We start from the raw sequence: 25,375 nt of genomic DNA, 5'->3' as shown, positions 1-25,375 counted from the left end.
CGGAGAAGAACAACAGCGTCGTGCTGGCAACCACAGCGGCCTCATGAGTCGCCTTTGTCTCCACCATGGCGAGGATAGACCTAGTGCTTAAAAAACTAGGAAAAAGATCAAGTAGGGGGATCAGTTGGGCTGTAGAGGAGAACCGCTTGTTTAAACCGAGAAGAATGTTGAGGACGAGAGCCTTATCGAACACCGGCTGCCCGACATCACGCAGAGCGTCGGCGATTTTCTTGATTTTACGGCAGTAGTCGGCGATGGTCATGTCTCTTTGGACGATGCTGCAGAATTCCACTTCGAGGAAGACAACGCGACTCTCCTTATTGTCACGGAAGAGCTCCTCGATCATAGTCCAAGTTTCGCGCGTCGTCTGATTGGGCTCAACTATGATCTCGATCTCCTCGCTGACTGAGCCGTAGAGCCTTGAACGAACGGCGAAGTCCTGCCGTCGGTGAGGTTCATCAATGCTGGGTTCGATGGTTCCATCGATGAAACCCAACAAGTCGTACTTACCAACCAACACCGTGAAAAGCGTGCTCCATTAGGAATAGTTAGAGCCGATGATGTCGAGCATGATGGGGACGTGGGTCTTGACGGAGGCCATGACGTCCGCCGTGGCTAAGGAAGAAGCCTAGTCGGTGGCGTTGTAGGTGCTCATAACGGAAGGCAATAAATGGAGATAGGAGGAAGAACAAGAGGATCGCTCTGATACCATGTAAATTAATGTAGAGAGAGGAAGAATGAGGAAGACGCCACACCTTCTAGCTATTTTGTAAAGCCCGCCTTCTAGCTATTTTGTCCTTTTTTTATTTTTTATTTTTATTTGTCTTTTTTTTTTACAAGTTTTTGTTTTTATTTTGATTTTGGAAAATTTTATGTTAATTTTTTAAAAATTTGTGAAATTGTTTTGTCAGAACATTTTTTTATTTAATTAGTGTAAATTAAAACAAACTTATATAAATTCTCCTTGTCCTTTTTTATTTATTTATTATTTTGACTTTCAAAATTGTATGTAAATTTATTAATTTTAGATCATGTTGTAAGAATTTTTTTTAATTAATATAAACCAAAACAAACATGTAAATATACATATGTGTGTGTGCGCGCACGCAACTTATAAAACTGCGCTGACATTGTCACAATAGACAACAGTGGCGGAAGAAAGAGGGGTACGAAGCCAACAATACTCTGCAACGGCATGTGCAACAGCTCGGTATTCCGCCTCTGCACTAGAACGGGATACAATAGCTTGGCATTTAGAAGACCAAGATATCAAGTTGTCACTGAGAAACACACAAAAGCCAGAAGTAGAGCATCGGGTGTCTGGGCATCCAGCCCAGTCGGCGTCAGAGTACGCCGTCGGAGTCGTGGAGGGAGATGCATGCAAGAATAGCCCATACGACAGAGTGCCTTGAATATATCAAAGCACACCCTTAAGGAACTAGAGTTGAGGTTCCCGCGGAGCATGCATATAGAGACATATTTGTTGGACCGCGTATGCAATATCCGGACGAGTCAGTGTAAGATACTACAAGATACCATATAGGCTCCAAAACTCTGATGGATCACTGACAGGTGCACCTTCATCCGCAGAAAGCTTGGCAAGAGTATCCACAGGAGTCGTACTGGGCTTACAGTTCGACATCCTTACACGCTGAAGAAGCTCACAAGTAAACTTTTGTTGGGAGAGAAACATTGCCTGAGGAGTGTGGGTGACAGAAATTCCAAGGAAATAGTATAGATCAACAAGATCAGACATGGAGAACTCGCGACCAAGAGAAGAAGTAATATCCCGCATAAGTGATGCTGAAGAGGATGTGAGGATACTATCGTCCACATAAAGAAGCAAGTATGTAGTAGCTGAGCCTTGGCGTAGGACAAAGAGAGAGGTGTTAGACCGGGAAGTGGTGAACCCAATAGTGCCAACAAACTGAGCGAAGCGCTGGTACCAGGCACGAGGCGCTTGCTTGAGACCATATAGGGAACACTGCAGACAGCAAACATGAGAAGGCCGAGAAGAATCCACAAATCGGGAGGGTTGCTCACAGTAAACAGTCTCATCGAAGGAGATATGGAGAAAGGCATTCTTGACGTCTAACTGATGAACTGGCCAGGAGCGTGAGACGGCAAGACTGAGTACTATCCGGATGGTAACTGGCTTCACCACTGGGCTGAAAGTCTCATTAAAAGCAATACCTGGCTATTGAGAGTAACCACGAACAACCCATCGCTCTTTATAGCGAGCTAGGCGGCCATCAGCATAGAACTTATGTTTGTAAACCCATTTACCAGTAACAACAATGGCACCGACTAGTTGTAGGACTAAGCACCATGTCTTATTTTTCATGAGAGCCTCATATTCTTCTGTCATAGCTTGGAGCCAATAAGGGTGAGCAGAGCAATAGCTCTTAGGAATAGGTGAGATAGCTGAAGTAACAACTGACAGATTCATCTTCTTAAGAGGCTTGGCGATGCATGCTTTAGCCCTTGTGATCATTTGATGAGGCCCTAGAGCAGGCCGAGCTGGCGACTTGGGTGGAGATGAAGTTGAAGTAGGCTCGCTGGAGGTGGCGTAGTCGCGCGCCGCGCCTAACTCCGGAGGAGAGCGCAATACGGCCAGAGAAGCCATCTTGGCGCGGGTGACGGAAGAAACTGGCTCATCTAGGAGAGCAGGCCCGCTAGAGACAGACAAAACCGGCCCAGGGGAGGCACGGTCGGGCGTACACTGATCGACCGTGGCAGGTAAGGTCGGCCCAAGAAGAACAAGGTCGGGGGTGTCGTAGTCCACTAGAGCGCGCGAGATCGGTGCCCCGGTTGGTTGCGGAGCATGGGCATGCAGCGGGTTCCCATGCATGCAAGCTGGTGACTGAGTAGCCGAGATGTCCTGCAGGAAATCAAAAGAAGTAGTAGACGAACGTGGCAGCATATTTGCAAAAGGAAAAGTGGCCTCATCAAATACAACATGCCGGGAGATGATGACCTTGCGAGTTACTGGGTTATAACAACAGTAGCCTTTATGGGAGTTAGGGTAGCCAAGAAAGATATAGGTAGCAGAATATGATGCAAGTTTATGGGAGGCTGTGGCGGAAGTGCTTGGGTAATAAAGACAGCCAAAGACCCTAAGATGATCGTAGGAAGGAGGTCTTTTGTAGAGAAGTTGGAAGGGAATGGAAAAATCGAGGGCAATGGTAGGACGTCGATTGAGGAGGTATGTAGCAGTAGCAAGAGCTTCCGCCTAGAAGGAGGGTGGCATGCTGGCTTGAATGAGGAGAGTGCGAATGATGTCATTAATAGTACGAATGACACGTTCGGCTTTCCCGTTTTGAGGAGAAGTGTGTGAACATGAAAGGCGTAGAAGGGTTCCATGGGAAGCCAATAGTTTGGAGATACGAGAGTTGACAAATTCTCCACCGTTATCCAATGTTGTCAAACCCGGACCGGCCCAGCCGGTTCGACCGGAAAAACCGGGAACCGGTCATGAGGCCGGTCCGGCTACCTCCTTTGACTCGGTGTTGATATAACCCGGCCAAAAACCGGTGACCCGGCCGGTCAACCCGGAAATTGGTTAACCCGGCCGGATCTACCGGGTTAAAAAAATAAAATTAAAAAAAAAAAAAGAAAAATGCTATGATGAGAAGAAGTGAGAAAGAGTGTTGGCGAGTGACGGCGAGCATGAGAAGAAATGAGGGAACTGGAGAAGACGAAGAACATGAGAGACGTGGAGAATGGAGATGAGAAGAAATGAAGAGAGTGATTTTTTTCTTTTCGTTTTGTGTGTCCCGACAGAGAGAGAGAGAGTGATTTTTTTCTTTCTTTGGTGAGTCCCGAGAGAGGAGCGGTGAGAGTTTTTTTTTAATATATTTTATTTTATTTCAAATATTGTATATAAATCTAAAACTTATATTAAATTTAATTGTATTTTAAATATTTTTAAAATAAAAAAATATGTAAAATAAAAATTTTAAATATTATGTTTAATTAATTGTGTTTTTTAATTATTAAAGTATAAGTTATATTTTTTATATTATTAATTATTATAATATATATTTTTAATATTTTATTATTGATCCCGGTTTAACCCCGGTTCAACCCGGTCGAACCCATCAACCCCTGACCCTTGGACTTGGCCGGGTCGATACCCGGGCCGGGTCTGACTACCTTGCCTTTATTGCCTTGAATAGCTAGAATATTTTTGTGGAATTGAGTACGAGCGTATGGGAAGAAGTGTCCAAAGGTGTCGAAACATCACTTTTACTGCGAAGAGGAAAAGTCCAGAGGTAGTGTGTGTGGTCATCAAGAATGACTAGGTAATATTGGAAACCCGACGAGCTAGGAACGAGAAAAGTCCACAGATCGCAGTATAAAAGCTCGAAAGGATATAAAGAGGGAGAAATAGAACGACTAAAAGATAATTGAACGTGTTTACCCAATTGACATGTATGACAAAGAGTTTGACTGGACTTTTATTACATTTTGCTAATTGAGGAACAAAAGATAAATTCCTTGAACCGGGATGGCCTAGATGACGATGCCATAGATCAATGGAGGTTGAAGCAAGAAAGGTGGAGAGGGTCGGGATCTTGGTGGATCGGATGGTGTAGAGATCACCTCCACTATTTCAGCGAAGAGTCTCGGTCTTGGTACGAAGATCCTTGACAGAAAAACCAAAAGGGTCAAATTCAATAGAGCAGGAATTATCACAAGTAAATTGACGAACAAAAAAAAAGATTTTTGACTATATGAGGAACAATAAGGACTTTATTTAAAGCGAATGTGCGATTAGGTATGGGAAGAGAAGTGTGACTGGTATAAGAGATAGGTATAGGTGATCCATTAACAACGGTGACGAAAGGAGGTGAACGAAAAGGTTTCAGGGAGTCGAGTATACCGACGTCAGAGGACATGTGTGAGGAGGTGCCGGAGTCCATCGCCCAGTCACCACCGTGGCTACCGTACGGCTGCATAAACATGGCGTTCATTGCTGCGATAAGGCCGATAGAGTCCTAAGTTGACGATGCAGGTTGAGTGGCAAGCGGTGCAAGCAACACAGGTAGACCTCTTGCTGTGTAGGCCTGGGGCGTAGTGGGCCGAGGCCTAAGAATGCCGGCCCTCCTCTAGGGGCGCCCGGACGAGCGTTGACGTCGCCGTTGCCACCGGCGTTCACATGGCTGTTGTCACGTGATTTGTTGGAGGATTTATTCCACTTCTTTCTCCCTCCTGACGACTTACCGCGCTTGTCGGAGCGTCCACTGATGCCGGACTGGGAGTTGGACAAGGCTCCGGCGGTGAAGGACAGCAGCGCCGTACCGGCCACCACAACGGTCTCATGGGCCGCTTTTATCTCCATCATGGCGAGGATAGACCTTGTGCATAAAAAACTAGGAAAAGGATAAAGTAGGGGAATCAGCTGGGCTGTAGAGGAGAACCGCTTGTTTAAACCGCGAAGAGTGTTGAGGACGAGAGTCTTATCGAACACCGGCTGCCCAACATCACACAGAGCGTCGGAGATTTTCTTGATTTTACGGCAGTAGTCGGCGATGGTCATGTCCCCTTGGACGATGCTGCGGAATTCCGCTTTGAGGAAGACAGTGCGACTCTCCTTATTGTAACGGAAGAGCTCCTCGATCGTAGTCCAAGTCTCGCGCTTCGTCTGATTGGGTTCGACGATGATCTCGATCTCCTCGCTGACTGAGCCGTAGATCCACGAACGAACGGCGAAGTCCTGCCACCGGTGAGGTTCATCGATGCTGGGTTCGATGGTTCCGTCATGAAACCCAACAAGCCGTACTTGCCGACCAACATTGTGAAAAGAGTGCTCCATTACGAGTAGTTGGAGCAGGTGATGTCGAGCGTGATGGGGACATGGGTCGAGGCCACGTTGATGACGGAGGCCATGACGTCCGCCATGGCCAGGGAAGAAGCCGCGTCGGTGGCGCTGTAGGTGCTCATAACAGAAGGCAGCAAGTGGAGATAGGAGGAAAAACAAAAGGATCGCTCACATACCATGTGAATTAATGTAGAGAGAGGGAGAATGAGGAAGACGCCACACCTTGGGGCGCTAGTATTGTATTGATCTTATACAGAGAACAATTATCTATGTGTGGCAAGCATCTATGCATGGAAAGACTAAGTATGGCAACTATCTGTTCATTGAAAAGGTATACAAGGGAAGTGTTATATAAAGGCAAGAGATAATGTCGTATTATCTTTCCAACACTCACTAGTGCAGATGGTGTTCACCTTCCTCATTGAGATAAACATTAGTACCACTGTCCTGGCCCTCGCATGTATAAGAAATGAAAGATTTTATAATTTTAATTTAGTTTCGATTTAAAAATAAAAGTTTTAAAAATTAAGCATATTTTAGAGATTTGAATGGCTTTTAAGGAGTGGAGCCGTAAGATACTTAAATAATATCGTGGTTAAAAAAATATGTGGTGGTTTGTCAACGTGGTAAAAAAAAACCCTCATGTTATTTTTATTTTTTATTTTTATTATGGCTGTTTATCTATATTATTATTGTTATTATTAGAAAAATTACTCAAAAAGCCTAAATAACTTTATCATTGGGTCAAAAAGATTTTTGATTTTTCAAAATCCCTTGGATGTTTCTCTTTTTTTTTTTTCAGAATTACTTTTAAGTCCAACGGCTAGATAATTTTGGTTTTACTATTCTTACATCAAGTTCAATTTTTAGTTTTGTTCTTTGATTTTGGTACTTCGCTTTACTATTCTTTGATCACCTTCAGTTTTTAGTTTTGCTCTTAAAATTTTTTGTGTATCCGCTTATTTTTAGTTTTAAATCCAAAGGTGACGGGGGGATAAAATGGAATTGGTTGTAAAAAGAAGGGTCTGCAAAGAATAAGATTTTGACAGAAAGACTTATTGAAATAAACAAAAAAATCAAAGGACTTATAAGTAATTTTCTCTTATTATTATCCTGTGCAAAAAATCAAAGGATACTAAACACTCTTGCAACAATTAACATTGCACATCTATGGACATGGCAGACTTTCAATGCATCATCCTTCCCCGTCACCAGAAAAGGCAATCTAGAGCATCGACGAAGTACTTAGGAGTACAAAGAAGACCATGGGGATATTATGCAGCCGATATTAGAAACCCTTATACCAGGAAGAGACACTAGTTAGGCATATTTGATACACCTGAGGAAGCAACACTAGCTTATGACATGCCGTTAATCACCTTGAGTGGTATCGATAGAGCACGGACTAATTTTTACTATATGTTTCTTACTATGCCTTCTCCACCTTCTCCACCACCACCTCCGCTACCTTCTCATTTGGAGGAAGATAATGAATATTGTTCTTAGTATAACTTGGATCTTAGTGATGATCATGATCAGTTGGTTGATGGTGATGATGATGATTCGATCAGTATTACCACCATTTTGCATAGTTTTTGCCAATCGAATGCATTTCCTTCATCTTCGATACTATTATAAACATGTTGTTGATTACTTGCAATGTTATATTGCAGGATCAAAGCTGCGTTCTTGAGAATAACAAAATAAGTGAGATGAGTTTTGTTATGAATGAAATCGGTTATTTATTTATTTATTTTTGAAAAAAACATGAATATAGTTTGATCATCAAGACCTTTGTGAAAGTGATCAAACACTTTTATATATATATAAACACAAGTAGCATTAATTCTCAAATGAGTTATTAGCTAGCATATTTTTCATATATACTTAATTGGTATATGCAATTGAATCAATTAAGAAATTTAAATGGAAAAAATGTAAGTACAATAATACGACAATAAGTAGTTGTATACTATAATGGTTATTAATAAAATATCAAATGCATTTCTACCATAAAAAATATTCATCTACCATACAATAGTGGCACAATGTATTTCCTTTTCCCTATACATGGATTCATCTACAATAAAACAATATTCATATATTTGACAATAAATTGTTGAGGCACACATTAAAAATAGCCAAACTACAATAGAAACAATTGATTAACTTCTAAGTTTTGATCAAAACGTCATCAAAGAAAATATCTTCCCTTCTAAGAAAATTCAAGAATAATTTACTCAAATTTATATCTTATAATTCAATTAACATATATATATATATATATATATATACACATTTTTTTTTTCAAATTTCTCCATGAAACTCTATTTCAAAGTGCCATTAAAATAGAAAATATCGATGACATATCTAGCAGTTGGTACTATATTGCTTGCAATGAACGGCTAAAAACACTTGAAGAATGGGAAAGAAATTTTATTGCAAAAAACATGGGAAAAAATACCATAAATTACATAATAGCTCCTTTCGAAATGCATATTTTCTATGTTTATTCACTATTTTAATTTACATACATGCATATTGTAACACACTTATTTATAAATCTACAAAAAACATCTTCCATTAGTTATTAAGGATGACACTGGACAAATGAAAATAATTGTTTTTACAGACAAGCTAAGATTCTCGCTCGCATATATTTTTTCTAATTACCAATTGCTTAAGAAATCTCCAAGTCAAAAGTATCCCAATTAAAAGATGAGATTTATTTTTACTATGGACCTCTCAAAGAAAACAATACAAGAAAAACCCCTTAACTATAGGGGTTATGGTGCTAAACAATTAGAAATAGAAGATGATGTTTTAACTTCAACATCACAGCATCAAATTCCACTAGACTTTATCTTGAATAACCTTTAAAAAAATTAAGAGTAAGTGAGCGACTAAAAAGATTAATGAACAAATAATCCCCAATTTTTTTAATATTAATGAGAAAATAATAATACATTATGTTTGTTTGTAAAGACAAATAAAATATGTGTTTTTAGTTATAAATAAAAAATAAAAAAAGAGAAAACCCAATATCAAAAATAGTTTTACATGTGTGTGTATTTTATTGTATTATATTATTAACAAATTTTATAAAATTTAATCTCTACTACTTATGTAAAAATTTTGTGCGTTTATTTTAAAATAAAATTCATGTTAAATTTTATTATTATCAGACCGTATCTATTTTTAATTTATAAATAATTATTTATATATTTATATATACCTGCAATGTATACTAAGTAATATCATTATATCATTATAATGGTGTTGATCATTCGAAGTAAAAGGGTGATTAGGGGTAGTAACCAATTACTCTCTCCGTTCCTTTTTATCTGTCGTAGACCCATGTTCCTTTTTATTTGTCATATTCTAATATCAAGAAGCATTTATTATTTTTTTTTTTTCAAAAATAGCCTAACACTTTATTCAATTTTCTTATTTGAATTAAATATGAGAGTGAAATGTGAAGATATAAATTAGGGGTAATTTTGAAAACAGAACAAATTTTTTATAAAAATTTGTGAAATAACTAAATTTATTGGTATGTGAGATTTGGTTTTTTACGACAGATAAAAAAATAATGATATATAAAGTTTGCTACCAATAACTTTAAGGATTGTACACCCGATCTGACAGTTTGTTACGTTATGCATCCTGAATGCACGACAAAGTCAAAGAAATATTGTCCTTTTTCTGTCCTTCTTCCTCCTTTGCCCTTCTTTTCCTTCTTTCTCTTCTTTCTCCTCTTCAACAACTCGTCTTCTCTATACCTCCTTTCTCCTCTTCAACAAATCTTCTTGTTCTGGCCGCTCAGTGGAACCTCTCGGCTCGCATTAGGTGCTATTATCTCTGATCGATGTTGCCTTGCATCTCTTCCAACGCCGCCGATCCTGTACCCTTGGGCTTGTTCTCTCGGTAAGGCATCCTTCTCTTCATTTTTGAAATGCTTGTAATATCGGGTTTTATTTGCAGCAGGATAGCTGAGCAGTGATCTTTTAGGAGAATTAAGCCCTGCAAAGATATAGTTTTGGTCGTAACTTGTTCTGGTTTTTGGGTATTTTCTGAAAGAAATTTATGGTCTCAATCATGAATGAGCATGTTACTTCGGGCATAATCTTTGATGATTTTTAATTTTTAAGAAGTAGATAGCTTGAGAGTCTAGCCTCCAAGTATATGTTTTTTAAATTTCTATTCCCTTTATTTCATTTCGTATGCACAGAATGATTCTTGCTTAATTTTTGGCAATGACCTTGGGAGACATAATATAATATCAAAGCATATCATGCTACTTGCTGTTTTCCTGCTAATAAAATGGGCTTGAAAAATTACTTTTACTTTGAATGCTATTCTTTTACTATATGAGAATGAATTGGATAATTTCTAGGATGGAAGAATAAGAGCCACATATTTTAGTATTCACAAGAAATGTTTGTAATTTACAAATTACTGTAGTCTAGAACTGGCTCATTAATTAATATTGCGCATATGACGCCTTTTTTATGGCAGAATACACGAAGGCACAATTTAATGATGTCTGTATAGTCGGTAGTTCTGCTCATTTTGGTGTGCATGCCAACAACATAATTCTTTTGTTGAATTGACTTTCTTTTGTAATTGATTGATTCACATGGAATCTATTGTTTATAATTCTCAATCAGAAAGTGAGTATAACAAAAAGATTTGATCAACAGGTTTTTTTTTTTTTTGGGTGTTTGAATAATCTCTAGATTAAACGTTTAACAAAGTTTTTATATCTTCTTTTTCTGCTGGCATATTAAAAAAAACATTATAATACTAATTATGGTTTGTTCAATAATATTGGATGAGTGAATTGGAAAATACAATGACCATTAACTTTGTATCCATTTCATTTGGTTTGGTGAATTAATTTTGAATTCACAATGGAAAATAGACGAGTGTACTGGCTTTCTATGAACACTGAGATGATGATAAAGTTTTGGGAGTTTAATTTGAGTTGATCATAATATAATAATATAATGTTCTAGTCTTTGATAATTTAGTTTTAAAATGCATTAATTTGGTTGTAAAAAGTGATTTTAACATTGGGCGTAGTTGAAGATTTTCCTTCACTAAAATCCTCACCAATGCTGTGACAAACTTGAAGAAATGCTATGGCATTCTTTTTCATTATTGTTTCAAGGATTTCAGATTCTCCATTGATGCAACTTGGAAGACATGTGATCTCTATAAATTATGGATGCTTGGGTTTGATGTTGTTGTTAATGTAGTTGGTATTGTGAGGATCACTCCTCTTTTTCTTGTGAGGTTTTTCTAGGTCTGCATATAGAGTACCTTTTTTATCACTTCCCATGAGCATCAAAGTTATCTGTGATTCTATCTTTTGATTTATAAACGAGGTGTGAACATAAATCTGAATTCACAGTATAGAAGTTGAAACCATATTAGGTATCATATTTTTATATTTATAGGATACATACTTGTAAACCATATCATATTTGTGATCTTGTTGCAAATGGACAGATTAATAGGCAAAAACTAGTATACATATAGAAAAAAGTAACAGATGAATTGGAGAATTAGTTAGCAAGATGAAACATATATTTTCTGTTTTGGAAATTCCGAAATTTACTTATGTTTTTCTTCACTGGTGATCAACTCTAAATCCTTTCTGAAGATCATTCATATGTTACCTGTAGATGATTACTTCCACTATGGCTAGCATTTATATGACAAAGAGAAATAATACTGTCAAACTGCTAAATTTTTCAGTGTCCATACCTAAGTTTGCCAAACATGTTTTGTGCTGATGATGATGGTTCTTTTAAATAAGTTTCTATTATTTATTGGTTGTTGATTTGCAGGTGATGTTTTGTATTTGCACATATACCTTCTAATAATTTTACACATATTGATTTGTTTTGAATTCAAGTTGTATTTCAACTTATGGATCATCAGTTTGCGGTTTTATTGAAATAAATTGTTGTTAAGAGCCAGGGCTACCAATCAACTGTTGATTTTTGAAAGTTTTAAAACAATTAATCGTGTGCAAAATATTTGCTAGTTGGAATAGTTATTCGACAGTTATCAATTAACGTCAAACCATTCCCACTTTCATTGCAATGCTGTAAATAGTGGGAACATGTATGTTTCTGAAAGATTTAGCATCAAATGTATACTTTCTACTTTGTAGTTAGTTTCACATATTGATGATGTCTCAGGTTTATAAACTATTATTGATTGCCTTTGAATATTTATATTTTTGCAGGCGGATGCCTTTGTTCTGCCATCATTTGAATCAACCAACATCCTTAATGATGGAGATATCATCAGGTTACTCTCGTATAAATCTTGTCTTCCAGGTGTCTTTTATTTATCAGTTTTTCATTCTATTATCACTTATGCCCATGCAATGATACATTATAAACTTTTTTTAAGACGGTACTATGATAGTTGGTAATGTTTTCAAAGGTTGAATGAAAAAGGAGGGTTTAAGCACACTAAATCAATGTGTTCACATTCATGATTTTAAATTTAGCTGAAGATACAGAGTTGTCGAGCTGCTATAAGATATGTTTTAAACAGTATCTTAAATGCCCCATGAAAGTTACACCATCTTCGAAGTACCTTGTTCTGTGTAGCAAAATAGTGTTTGTGAAGTCCCTCTCAATTCTAATTTGCTGCTTTTCGGCATGTGTGAACGCTGATGTGCACCGTCTTTTTTTCTCAGCTATATATATTTAGTATTGCTTCATGTCATGTGAACTTAGGGTGTTAATATGTTCAGGAACAAATGAAGAGGCTAGGGATCACACATTGTGAAGTTACTTATGTATCAAACACTTTCTGCTGACTTTCGTATATCTTAGAACCTAATGAGCAGTGAAATTCCTGACATTCTGCACACAGTAGTTGGTCAATTTGCAAGCACTTGCCTATTAAAGTTGATATATGTGGGCTTAGTGATGATTAGTGCTTGAATATGCTACCTAAGAACAGTACTGGGTGTATAGGTTGTGAAATTTTAGAGAGATACCTCTATTTCAATTTGTTAAGAAGCCTAACTTCAATAAATATAAAAAAGGAAGAAGAAAACTTCTGTTTTTTTAACTATTGAATATATATATATATATTTATTTATGTATGTTTTTTGTGAATGAACAAGTGGGTTAAGGGATCGGGATTTTCTTGTGCTTGATGAGGAAAAAAGGAACTGCACGGTCCAGTTCGTTGGGATAAAATAGATGCAAATGCTTTGAATGATTAGTTTAGATGTCTTGTAGAGTGTTTAAAGGTCTTGCCTATAAGAGACTTTAGAAGACCATTAGTGCACAAAATAGGAAAGATTTATCTTTTGAAATGAGTCCGTTGGTGTTGTCTTCAATTCCTCAAGAGACCTCTGTTCTTTTTCTAATGTCCATTTACGCTCAATGGACTCTATTAGAAGAGAGGAATTTAAATACAAAAGGGTCAATGGAATGTGAGGAGTTTTAATGTGAACTGACAAGATGAGTTATTTGGCAGTGAAAAATGTGCATTATGGGGTTTTCAGATAGGCAACATGAACACCAAAAACAGTCAAGTGTGTGGGGAGTTTTGCATGTCTTGGAGTAGCACCATGGGCTTAAGCAAAAAATTTAAGTTGTGGAGTAACATGATGCTTGGTTTTGACAAAAGATTCTTGGCGTGTTCCATGTAGAAACTTGGGGTATGGTAACTTCTGTCAATTTATTAGGAAAACAGATATATGGAGTTTCTTTTAAGAGGTTAATGGCAAGCACAAGGCACATGGGACCATGGGAGTTTTTTTTGCATATGGTCTTTAAATATGTAGATAATGTTCAATGCTAGAAAACTATTTTCTGGGGTGTCCCTAGGAGTTGGATGGTATACACTCGGAAAAATTTGTGGCCACTAGTGTTTACAGGATGATGTGGAAGATGTGATGTGATGTGATGTGATGGTTCTATTGACGTGCAACTGTGCAAGCATGCAGTGAGATCAATTATTGCTGGATGGCATGGCTGCAGCGAAGAGACATTAGTAGTTGTATATCTGAGTCATTAGGGCCTGTATAAGGCAGACATATGTGCATTGGTGAGACTAAAGGTACTGAGGTGCGCATTGCTGTCATCTTGGGTTGTATGCACAATGATAAATATGTATTATTTGCTACATTTTGAGATAAATTTGATGGCAGAGGTGACGTATGGCAGTCAAATGATGGACAAAGGCATCAAAGAACATGACAACTCATCTGAAGATCTAGTTTGACATTGGTGGCAATTTACAATTGAGAATTCATACGCCACATTACCAAAAAAATCTGACACGATCTCAGTGAAACATAATTTAAAAACATATTTGAATTAGAAAAGTAAATTTTATAATATAAAAATATTTAATTTTGGGTTTATAAAGTCAAAGTCTAGTAAACTCCAATTATGTCCTAGAGTTCTCCTTCCCTTTGCTGTCCATTGACCTGATGACTTTTTAACTGCCGTATTTCCCATTGAGTTTTTCTTATCCATAATGCTGTCCTGAAATGAGAGTATATTTGTGTTGGTTGAATTGGACTTACAAATTGGATATACCCATCACTAGTTTGATCACTTCAACACACCATGTTATTGATTCGCAAGCAATCTTGACATGGCTTTATACTTTTGAGCTCTAAATAGATGGTAAAGGTGAATCTTGTTAGCTATGTGTATGTATATTAGATGTATGTATGTATATACTTGCGTATACCTGTATACTTAGCTTCTATATGAAGCCCCTCTGATCACACTTATTCCATACATATGAAATGAGTATTGATCCACTCCTTCTTTCTTTCATTCATCCCTCTTCTAACAAATCTAACCCAGGATAAGAGTGCCGACAAGAGTAGAATGTACAATAGGATGAAACTCCTCTGTATTTCATATGCAAGTAAACATTGGTGTAATAATTAAATAAATTTGTATTTTTATGGATCAGTTTCTTAATGGCATGATAAAAGCATCCAACTAGGCTCAGAATTTGTCAAATTGAAATACCATGACTGTTTAAAACCACATCAACACTGATTAATGATAGAATCCTATGTCAGAAAATTTATCCAGAGGAAAGGAAACCTAAAATTTAACACAGGTAAACATAGAGCTGTGCAAGTATTATATTCACTTGCCACTTATTTTGGTACTGAACTTAGAATTCATGCATGAATTTTACAACAGGACCTTTATTAATATTTAGCTACACATCTGGTTGTACATAATATGATGAAACTTAATTCAACCATAATAATTATGCTCTTCATGTACCCTTGCATTAGCAGGATCATTTAGCTTTACTCATAATTGCAGATGAGGTTACTTTCTAGAGTTTGCATCAGGGACTGTAATGTTCCTGACCTAATTCTGTACATGGCAAAATTTGGGGTTAGCTCAAATCTGGGCACATAGATGCTTTCGAATCCAGTATTGCTGAACACTGGCGTTGTTGGGGATTGAAAATTGTTTGTTGTGAGATCTGGTTAACAACATGAAAAATGATTGGTTTGATCGACTAAGAGAAAGAATGGGGATGGATTGAATCTTAAAATATATTACAGTGTTATATGACGGGACCTAGATAACTATTCTATTTCCACAAATTGATGTCACCTGATTATCGTGTATGCTTGGCAATGACTGAGATGGATATGCATAATATCATCCTCTTATTTTCTGTCTTGTGGCTTTGTGCTGACAATCCTAGATAACTTCTTATCTGTGTTATCTTTTTATCAAACACCATCATGTTGTTCAAATCCTTCTAGATAGTCTCTTTTTAAACATCTCTTGTTGCAGTTTAAATGGCTTGGCAGGACCTATAATCAAATCCTGTTCTTAGAAATTCATTTCATCACTTTTGGTGTAGAAGCCTAGTATTTATCTAACTATTAAGTACATATTTTACAATAAATTGGAAGTCAGTAAAACATAATCTAGATTCTTGATTCTAGATTTCCTAAATTGTTTTGCTCTTTGTGCTAAGTTATCCACACCCAGGGTATCTAGACTTTCACTATGAAACACTTGATAGCCTTCATACGAGGTTTGGTCATTCCAAAATGGAGCTAAAATCAGTTCCATCTCTGAGGTTCCTGTCAATGCCTGATTGAAGATGTCGATCATTTGGTATATGTGATGCAGTGCAAGAGAAGAAAGTTTCAATAATGAACATAGAGGTAAATTATATCTGGAACAATATGATTATCTCAAATATGAATAGGCTTCCTTAAGGATTAAGAGTCCTGAATAGAATAGAATATAGGATGTTTCCCACCAAGTAAGGAGATTGTTATCTTAAGCAAGTTATATTTATGTTACGATTTTAGCAAGCAGATTTTTATAAGAGGAAGTGATATTTAGGATTTCTCGCAGGCCTATAGACAAGACCCAAGTGCTTTTTATTCTATGAAGAAAGGATTTGATGATTGATGAACAAATTTATCTGTTTTCCATTATTTTCTGTGATTTTTGCACGATTTTCCATCTTGTTTTCTTTTGACTTTCCAACATTATTATTCTACTCCCTCCGTTCTTTTTTATCTGTCATAAACCCATGTTCCTTTTTATCTATCATTTTCTATTATCAAGAAGCATTTATTATTTTTTTCAAAACTACCCTAATATTTTATTCAATTCTCTTTTTGGAATTAAATATGAGAGAGAAATGTGAAGATATAAACTAGGGGTAATTTTGGAAAGATAACAAACTTTTTATAAAAATTTGTCAAATAACTAAACTTATTGGTATGTGAAATTCGGTTATTCACGACAGTTAAATAGGAATGGAGGGAGTAACAATTTAGAGGGATCTTTGTGAGGGAACAGTTAGAAATTGGTTAGAGAGAGAGTATCATGCCTATGCATTGTTTTCAATCTTCATTACGGGTTTTATTTCTAATTTTATTTATAATCCTTTGTCAAGTTACACGCTTTTTAGTCTTTGAAATCCTGCCACAGTTGTTTCAGGATTGAAGCTTTTGTTTATCCACCCACACAAATACACAATGTCAATATGATTGTGCTTTGAGATTTTCTTGCATTGTGCTTTCTATCACTTTCATGTGACCACTTGTTACCCTTAAATCATCTATGATCTTCAACTGAAATCTCAATCGTGCATACCTTGCTTAAACAACTGCATCATTCTCCATTTTTGCAACATAAACTCTGCCTCCTGTTCTGTATCTCCTAGCTGCCTCCTTTGACACAATTGTGCATGATGACAATCATCTATCTTTTCACTTATTCCACCAATACATTCGATCGCTTCACTGCTCACATGCCTCTGATAAATATCTTCTTGCAAGAATTTTAGAATTGCAAATTTTTTTTTTGGGTCATGCTGAGCCTCTGATCTGTTGTTTTTTGATGCTTTAGCAGGCTTTGCTGCAGGCATTTTCAGTGCCCCATAGCAGGCTTTGCTTGACTTGCTTCCATCTGCCAAGTATCTCAATCCTTGATTTGGAATCATGACCTTTTTGTCATGTTTTGAGCCTATGTTTTTGTTCTAGTATTTTTGATTATCCAGTTTTGTTGGGTATTTTGGAACACTACTATAGCTGTTTTCAGTTGCTTCAGGATTGGTTGTCCAACTAATATTCAGTTCCAAATCTTGACATACGAGAGTTGTTAGATATCTTAACATGTTAGTATCCGATAGTTTCAATTTTTGGACAAATTTTATGCTGTGGTTTGCAATCTGGTGAAAATGCGATATATGTAATTTGTACTTTTCTAAAAGTTTGAATGCGTTTTGCATTTAGTTAATTGATTATGGTTAAATTATCTAGTTTCTTTTCTAAGATTTCTCTTGAGAAGAAAGATTATCCATTTCTTAACTTGTTTTTCTTTGTTTTTGGTTGTATTAAGATGAATATTTTAAATAATTCTTTGGGTGAACCATGCTATGTGTTGACTGATATCCTTCTCTTGAGCTTTTATCCATTGTATGTTTAATTTAGAGGAATGACATGAAAGTTTTTGAAAGGCCCTTAAAAATATGGAAAAATATTTGATCCAAAACATGAGGCATGGTTGAATTCTTCTCTCTGATTTTGAAGCATCTTATTATCCTATAATTTTATGACTTCTCTTATATATTTTGAAGTTTTATGTATTATGATCTTGCTAGTAAAAATGCAATGCTTCCTCTGCAGGAGGAAGAAGAAGTCAAAACTGGTTATTTTTGATAAAGCTGTGGTTTCTGATGAAGATGCTGAATATGTTCTTTTGCTGCAGAGACGTCCATGTTCAGCAATAGCTGACAATACTTGTGATAGGCCACATGTAAAAGAAAAGCTACTTGGAGAAAAGGGTAAATCAAATGCAGTTACCTTCTCTCCAGCGGGTTGTAGTGCTATGAAGACAACTGATTGCGTACTTGATGGACGGAGGTATGGTCAACATTTTGTTATTGCCTTCTAAATGTATTAAATTTATCTGACTGTGGATTATAGGTTTGTAATATGATTTCTCATTTACATGATTAGCATACATCGTCATGTTTTATTGGCTTGGACATGCTTGCTTATGACATTAAAGTTTGATTGATTAAATTTGATAATATTGTCAATGCTAGGTTTAGCTGTTATTACTTTAGTGGTACCAGTTGCAAATCCCTTGATAGTGCATTGCATCTTCTTGTATAAATGGATGAATTTATTGAGAAACTTCTGTGTTTGTGTCTTAGCTCTAAGGTTGAAAATTTATATATGCTTGCCATCAAGTCTTTGTTGTTTTTATGCATGCATTTTTTGAGAAAGTTGTAAAAAATTCTTTTGATGACAATGCATTTCCATTAAGGATTTTTTGGATCATCTCAGCAGTGGTTTTTTTTAGCTTTTCTCTATCCTATCTTGGATCACTGTAATTATTGCTGTTAACTTCAAGTAACTGTTTGATGCAAACCAAAAACATGTTGTCTGGTTTTGTTTCAGTCCAGAGCTTAAATTTATATGCGTATTATACTAACTTAACCAATGTTGAACTATTAATTACTATAATATTAGCAAGTGTGTATGTGACATTTTTGATTGATGGAAAATAATAATAAAGTATGTGTAATGTGTTATTATTTATTAATGGTTTGCCATTGTGGCACGGTAATTCAGTTTCCCTTTTCTTTTCTTTGATTTTATTGGTTAAAACATCAGGTTTCCTATGTTTCTTAGTTATTTTCTATTTTTCTTAGTTCTGGATGAAAGTGTTAGATTAATAATGATATATGTTTAAAGTATAAGGGCATTAATATTTTTTTGGGTTAAGTTTAGAAAATCCTAGTTCTATGTTTATTTAAAAAGAGTTGTGCCACAATTGGATCTTAGTGAGAAAGATATTCTTTTAGTTCAACAAGTATTACATCCTTTTCTTTACAATTTGTTTACTTCTTTAATTGCCTTAACATGGTATCAAGAGCTAGGTTGTGAAGAAGAGAAGAAATCCTGGTTGTGGTTCTGTAGTTTTGACTGTGTTATTTTTCCTAAACACTTTAGTAGCAGTTGCACTTAACTGCACTGTATCTGATACTGTTTCACATTGTTTGGAACTGCAGCGGTTTTTATTTTATTTTTGGTATTTACCATGGTGTCTCATGCTGTAATTAAATCAGTTAATGTTTGTATAGATGGTTCTAATGACATATATTAGTGTTGAGTGAAGGCCTATTTTCTTGAAGGAAAAAGGCATGTTAAAATATATTCCTAGATGTTTAGTTATGTCTATTTTTGATACAAAGTATGATAGTTCTACAGAAACTTTATCAAATGATGAATAACTCTTACGAGAGTAGTTTATTACTAATGCGAAAAATTGTCACATGAATCAACAATGCGGTTACCAGAATATTAATTTTCAATTTATCAAAATTATATACTACTAAGGCTACATGAGATTTTTTTCTTGCAAATTTATACATGCATAGTAATTATGCTAAAAAATATCAATTACAAAGACAAACATGATCTGTTCACCAAGGTGACTCTTCTATTTAGTATTTTTATACCAAATTAAGTATGCTGCGGGATTAATTAGCTTATGGAGCCTAGTGAATTGCAAGCAAATGTGGCATTGGGTTGTGCCAGCTCGTATTTGGCACGACACTATAGCGATGGGCTGGGTAAATTTTATAGTAAATCACTAAACTTTGGCTCATTTTCACTTTGATCACTAACCTTCAATTTGTATCAATTTAGTCACTTAACTTTAATTTGATTTTATTGAGTAGTAAATCAATGGATTTCGGCCCCAAAATGAATGATATGGCTCTTTTTCAATGACATGGACACTTCTAATAGACTTAATAATGTGTTATGGGAAGACTAACTTCGATTTTTAGGCGGCCATGTAATCAATTGGGGGTTAAAATCTTTGATTTATTGTCCGTTGTAATCAAATTAAAATTGAGTGACCAAATTGATGCAAATTGAAGTTTGGTAATCAAAGTGAAAATGAGCCAAAGTTTAGTTACCTACTAAAAAATTTACCCGCGATGGGCTTGACATGGACCAGATCCTTGGGTTGTGTTGGGCCAGGGATCTACATCTGGCCGTGCTGGTCCAATTACTTACGTGGATTCTATCAAATTTTTAGAAATTTTTTTTTTAATATTTTTTTAATTTGGCTTTACTAGGTTTGATATATAAATGTTTTGTATATTTTTTTTATAATGAATAAACTTATGTATCCGGTTATTTAGATTTTTAAGATTTTTTCCCTTAAATTTTAACATTTTAAAGTATTCTTTTAATTTTTTTAATTTAAAATTTAAATTAAAAAAAAAAATGAAAACGGGCCGGCCGAGTGTGTATGGGCCGCAGCGGGCCCGACCCAATAGGACCTCTAATATATATATATATATGTATATTTCTAGATTTCTTTATCTTTTTTTCCATTTTCCATTTTTTTCTCTGAATTTCATCGTCGTTAGCTTCGTCGCCTTCTCGCCATGCCTCCTCGAAGGTTCGCCATGGAAACTCTCTCTTTCGTTCTTTCTTTCTTTCTATGTTCTCTAGATTTCCTCCATGTTCTCTGTGAATTTCATCGTTGTACAATGCCTCGGGAGGTTCGCCATGGAAACTTCATGCTTTGATTCTCTCTTTCGTGTCTATCCAATGGATTATGATCTCTTGTAGACTTACGAGAAGAGAGGTTAGAGAGGTGCGGAGAATTCTTCTCCGCATTCTCGAGTCGGTCCTTTGTTCGGCTGCTGGTGCTGCAACAGGCCGGATAGTGGGATATATGATGAAGTCTAAGAATTCCACAACTGTGGAATCATCTCAGGCATCCAAAATTGAAAGAAAGCTGTGCCAAGAAGTACAAGAATTTGAAAGAGAACCTCCATTTTCCACTATCGAAAACCTTAAGGAAGATTCTGAGATGGAGCTGCAAAAATCAATTACTGATTCTGATAAAGTGTTTTACTTCTCTAATGGCGATGACCCTACAGTTGATGCTGAACGAGCTCTCCAAGAATCAATGGCCGAAGCTGAAAAGGCCCTCCACAGCTCAATGAGTAACGCTGAAGAGAGTATACAGGACTCGATCCACCAGGTGGATGAAAATCCTTGTCATCATCATTTTGTGATATTAAAGAAGACGTGGATATCTCTGACCCATTTTCTGAGCCATAAGGTACAATATTGCATTTACATCCATAGTTATGTACATAGTTTTGAAGATACTATCAAATTTAGTTTCTTGTTGCGAAATCTTGAAAATAAGTTTGCCATTCCTCTTTTTTTTTTTAAATTTTTCTCATTCTTGAAAATTGCTTACATAAATTTGTGAATGTAGACAAAATACATAAAGTTATAATGAAAATTTTATCAAGAATTCTGATCTAAATGATTTATCATCATTTTTTACTATTGTGTTCTATATAAAATGATAGGGGCACATCGAAGGACTTTAGAATGCTTCACTGGTCAAGCTATTGGTAAGCAAAAAGTCATAATGGTCCAGGAGTAATTAGGTGGACTATAATAACTAACAGAGTGTTTAATTATAAGGAATCCATAGAATAAAGAGATAACTTTGTCATAATAAAAAGCCTTGTAGTTTTCAGTGGAACTCTAACATTGTTAGTCAATTAGCTTGACGATGACTCGAGTTTAAATGGGCTAAGATTGAGCCAGCTCCTCAAGCTTGAAATGAAATTCAAGCAAGCTTGAACCTGCTGTGAATATCTCAAGCTCAACCCAAGATTCTTAATTTAATGCTCAGCCATGTGTTGATGTTGCTTAACCTCAAGGACATCTCTAAGTGTGTTACCAGATATGCCTTTGTTTCTTATAGTGTTTGAACATGAAATGCTTGGAGATTAGAACTTTGGCAACCCTTTTTTAGCACCTGATAGAGCAAAGCTTCTTTGGTCCCTTGTGGATTGTTAACGATATTTTTGGTTTCAATAGTTCTCCAGTCGTTTTTTATGAAATTGAGTGCCGTCTCTCAAGATGTTTTACTGACTACTCCTTCCACCTGATCTTGTTTTAATTCTGGATGCCATTGAACCATTCTTAAATCAATAAGGATACATATTGGTTAAATTTTCTATCAGAGTAAAAGAACGCTGTTTTTTTCTTTATTTTTTTAAGAGGTTTGTATAACTAGGCCGATTGTGCAAAAGCATGATCACTTTGTTTATTTTTCTCATGAGCTCTTCTGTAAAGGTCGTTTTACTTTTGTATGCATCTAGCTTGCTAATTCATAGACTTACAACCATTTAATAATCCGGCCAGAACAACGCGTCTTTATTTGCATGTTAGATGGTAATCTAATCTTAACATAACAACTTTAGGATTTCTTGTGGTTGCATCTTTCCCTAATTTTTTACCTTTAAGCATTTAACAAACTTGTGATTCTGGAAAGGCACAATCTATTGCTGTTAGAGAGGGCCTACTGTATCTTGGCCAGAAACAGGACTTGTCGAGCATGGATTAATATCTTTTTTAAGGATAGCTCATCATGTATTTTTCTCTTTTGATATGCCATAGTCTTTCATTTGTTGTTTTTTAATTTTTTAATTTTATTGTTTTTTAGTGTTTATTGGGTTCTTTGTATCTGTTCTTAATGTTAGTTTGTAAGTTGATGTTTCTTGAAGACCCTGGGATTGAGATGTTATATTAGCCTTTTTCCTTATATTTGTACAAATATGTAAGCCCTTAACAAGCAAGCTTGTTTTTTCAGGTTCATGATTGGCTGTTAGAGCGCCTGCAGCCATTGGCGTCTGCATTTTAAGGCAAATACACCATTTGATCATTTTTTGGTCAAAATTACAAATTACCTCAAGCCTGCATTTTAAGGCGAATACACCATTTGAGCTTTTTTGTGTCAAAAATTACTAAGTACCTCAACAATATGTTTTTTTTTTTGGTATTTGTTTTGCTTTGTGAAAACCGTGAAGGGATTGGCTTTTCAAATCATGCAGTGTGGTACTGAAACTACAATTGAATTCCGCTATAGATGTGCAGTGTAGTTCTGAAACTACAATTGTTATAGATGTGCAATTAGTTTTGCTTTTTTTTTTTTTTGAGTAAAGTGGAGTTTTTTTGTACTTGAATAAGGGAATAGACCATGGCAATAATTGGCAATGATGTTGTTTCTGAAACTATTATAGATGTGCGGTTAGTTTTGCTATATTTGAATTAGGGAATGTCGAATGACTTTAATACACCATTGAGTTCTTTTGTCGTAGTTCAACCTATTTGTTCATGGTGTGTTTCTCATGAACGCGTCTTTATTTGCATGATGGTAATCTAATCTTAAAAACTTTCCATGCCATAGGATTTCTTGTGGTTTGCCTACATTTATTGTGTTACTAGATATGCTAACACTGGAGAAATTTAAAAATTAAATATATAATTTCACATACTTTTATGATTTTCTGTATGTCTATGATACATCAGCATTATTGGGTTGAGGCCATAGTGGGCCCAAGTGCCTGCCACCTTGATATCAGTAAACTATTTATCATGAATAATGGAAAAGAGGAGCGATAGAGCGCTCGATGGCGATGCGCGAGCGCCGATTGGAGCAGTGGGGATGGAACCGCGCTCACGTGGGTGGTGCTATCGGTGACCTATGTACCAATAGACCCGAAGGTCGTTGATCATTAATAATTTTTTTAGAGGTGATCTTAAAGTAATTATCTTTAGTATGAAAAATTTTCTATTAATTTATTCAAAGATTATTTCAGTTAAATAGGTACCATAAGCTTTTAAATCAATAATTACAAATTTTGAAAATCACTTTATGCAACGAAGCCTACTAATTAATTTCAAAAGCTAATATAACACATCACATAAATTCATTAACAAATCAAATTTAAAGTAATAGCATAAGTGAAATAAAGTCCAAAATGAGAATATAAATTCTGAAGATTGCATGAATATATATATCCTATAATAATTCAAAATTGTTGGGAAATTTTATGCATGTTGATAAAGTCAAAAGTTATCAAAAAGGCACTCAAAGGGATTTTGAGAAAAAAGTTGATGTTGTTGTTGTTGTTGTTGTTGTTGCTGCGGTTGATGTGTTTGTGGTGAAGGTCTTTGTTGTGCTGATAGCCTTCTCCTTCTGGCCCTTTCATCCTCTTCATCCTCTTCATCCTCGGTATTATCATTAACAACGTTGATGACTATAACATTAAGTATGGTATCAAATGACCCCATTATACCTGTATGGTGTTAAAATATGACATCGTGTTAATAATATCTTGCGCTATGGGCTTCATCTAATAATACAAATCATTTAAAAAAATAACTTAACAAAAAAATATTAAAAAAAAAAACAAACATCAATATTATATGATAAATTAAATAAAAAATACAAATAATAATAATAAAAAAAACATAGATATATAGATGAAAAATAATGAAAACAAAATTAAAATTAAAAAAACAATATATCTAACAAATAGAAAATTAAAATATAAAAAAATCATCTTCATGTCTATATATGTATAAAAAAACAATAAAAAATTAAAATAAAAATTAAGGAAGGTGAGTGGTGTATTATCCACTTAACTATAAATAAATAAATAAATACATGTTAATTAAAATTAAGCCAATGACAGCATATAAGGCATTTAGGTAGTATGTGTATATATATATGTAGGTATTTATATAAATTAAAAAAAAACACCATATATATAGAAATAATAAAACCAAATAAGAAATCAACAATAATAAAAATAATAAAAATAAAATTATATGCAGAGAGAGAAATAAACAATAAATCTATATATTTTACTGTTAAAAAGTAATATTAAAAAAATATTATTATTTGCATTGAGAAAGAAAGAGTTGGTGTGGGACCCATTATAAAACGGCAAATCAAAATCAAATAAATTTTGAAAAAATAAAATCACTAAAATTAATATTATGTATACCAGTGCTTATATTATAGGTTTCATCTAATAATGCGAATTATAAAAAATAAATTTAAAATAAATAAAATCACTTAAGAAAATATGAAAAACTAACCAAACACTAATATTATGAGATAAAATTAATTAAATAATAAC

At 35.3% G+C, this 25,375-nt stretch overlaps 2 protein-coding genes across 3 annotated transcripts; one reads left to right on the top strand and one right to left on the bottom strand.

Annotated features, from left to right (window-relative positions):
- Nucleotides 1-4,972: 4,972 nt before the first annotated feature.
- On the bottom strand, nucleotides 4,973-5,818 carry LOC120261989. Its single transcript, XM_039270020.1, has one exon. The coding sequence runs from the start codon at nucleotides 5,816-5,818 to the stop codon at nucleotides 4,973-4,975; it is 846 nt and encodes a 281-aa protein (XP_039125954.1).
- Nucleotides 5,819-9,504: 3,686 nt separating this feature from the next.
- Nucleotides 9,505-23,174, top strand: LOC120261338. Of its 2 annotated transcripts, none has more exons than XM_039269196.1 (5): nucleotides 9,505-9,751; nucleotides 12,084-12,148; nucleotides 18,094-18,248; nucleotides 20,985-21,483; nucleotides 23,038-23,174. In XM_039269196.1, the coding sequence occupies exons 3-5, from the start codon at nucleotides 18,214-18,216 to the stop codon at nucleotides 23,086-23,088; spliced, it is 585 nt and encodes a 194-aa protein (XP_039125130.1). In that variant the 5' UTR covers nucleotides 9,505-9,751; nucleotides 12,084-12,148; nucleotides 18,094-18,213; the 3' UTR covers nucleotides 23,089-23,174. The 2 variants fall into 2 exon arrangements, with proteins under 2 accessions (XP_039125130.1, XP_039125129.1); XM_039269195.1 differs by having other exon boundaries at nucleotides 18,012-18,248.
- The last annotated feature ends 2,201 nt before the right edge of the window (nucleotides 23,175-25,375 follow it).

This window comes from Dioscorea cayenensis, chromosome 5 (genome assembly GCF_009730915.1).
Source record: "Dioscorea cayenensis subsp. rotundata cultivar TDr96_F1 chromosome 5, TDr96_F1_v2_PseudoChromosome.rev07_lg8_w22 25.fasta, whole genome shotgun sequence".
Taxonomy (NCBI): Eukaryota; Viridiplantae; Streptophyta; class Magnoliopsida; order Dioscoreales; family Dioscoreaceae; genus Dioscorea; species Dioscorea cayenensis.
This window is presented reverse-complemented; position numbering and strand designations above follow the sequence as displayed.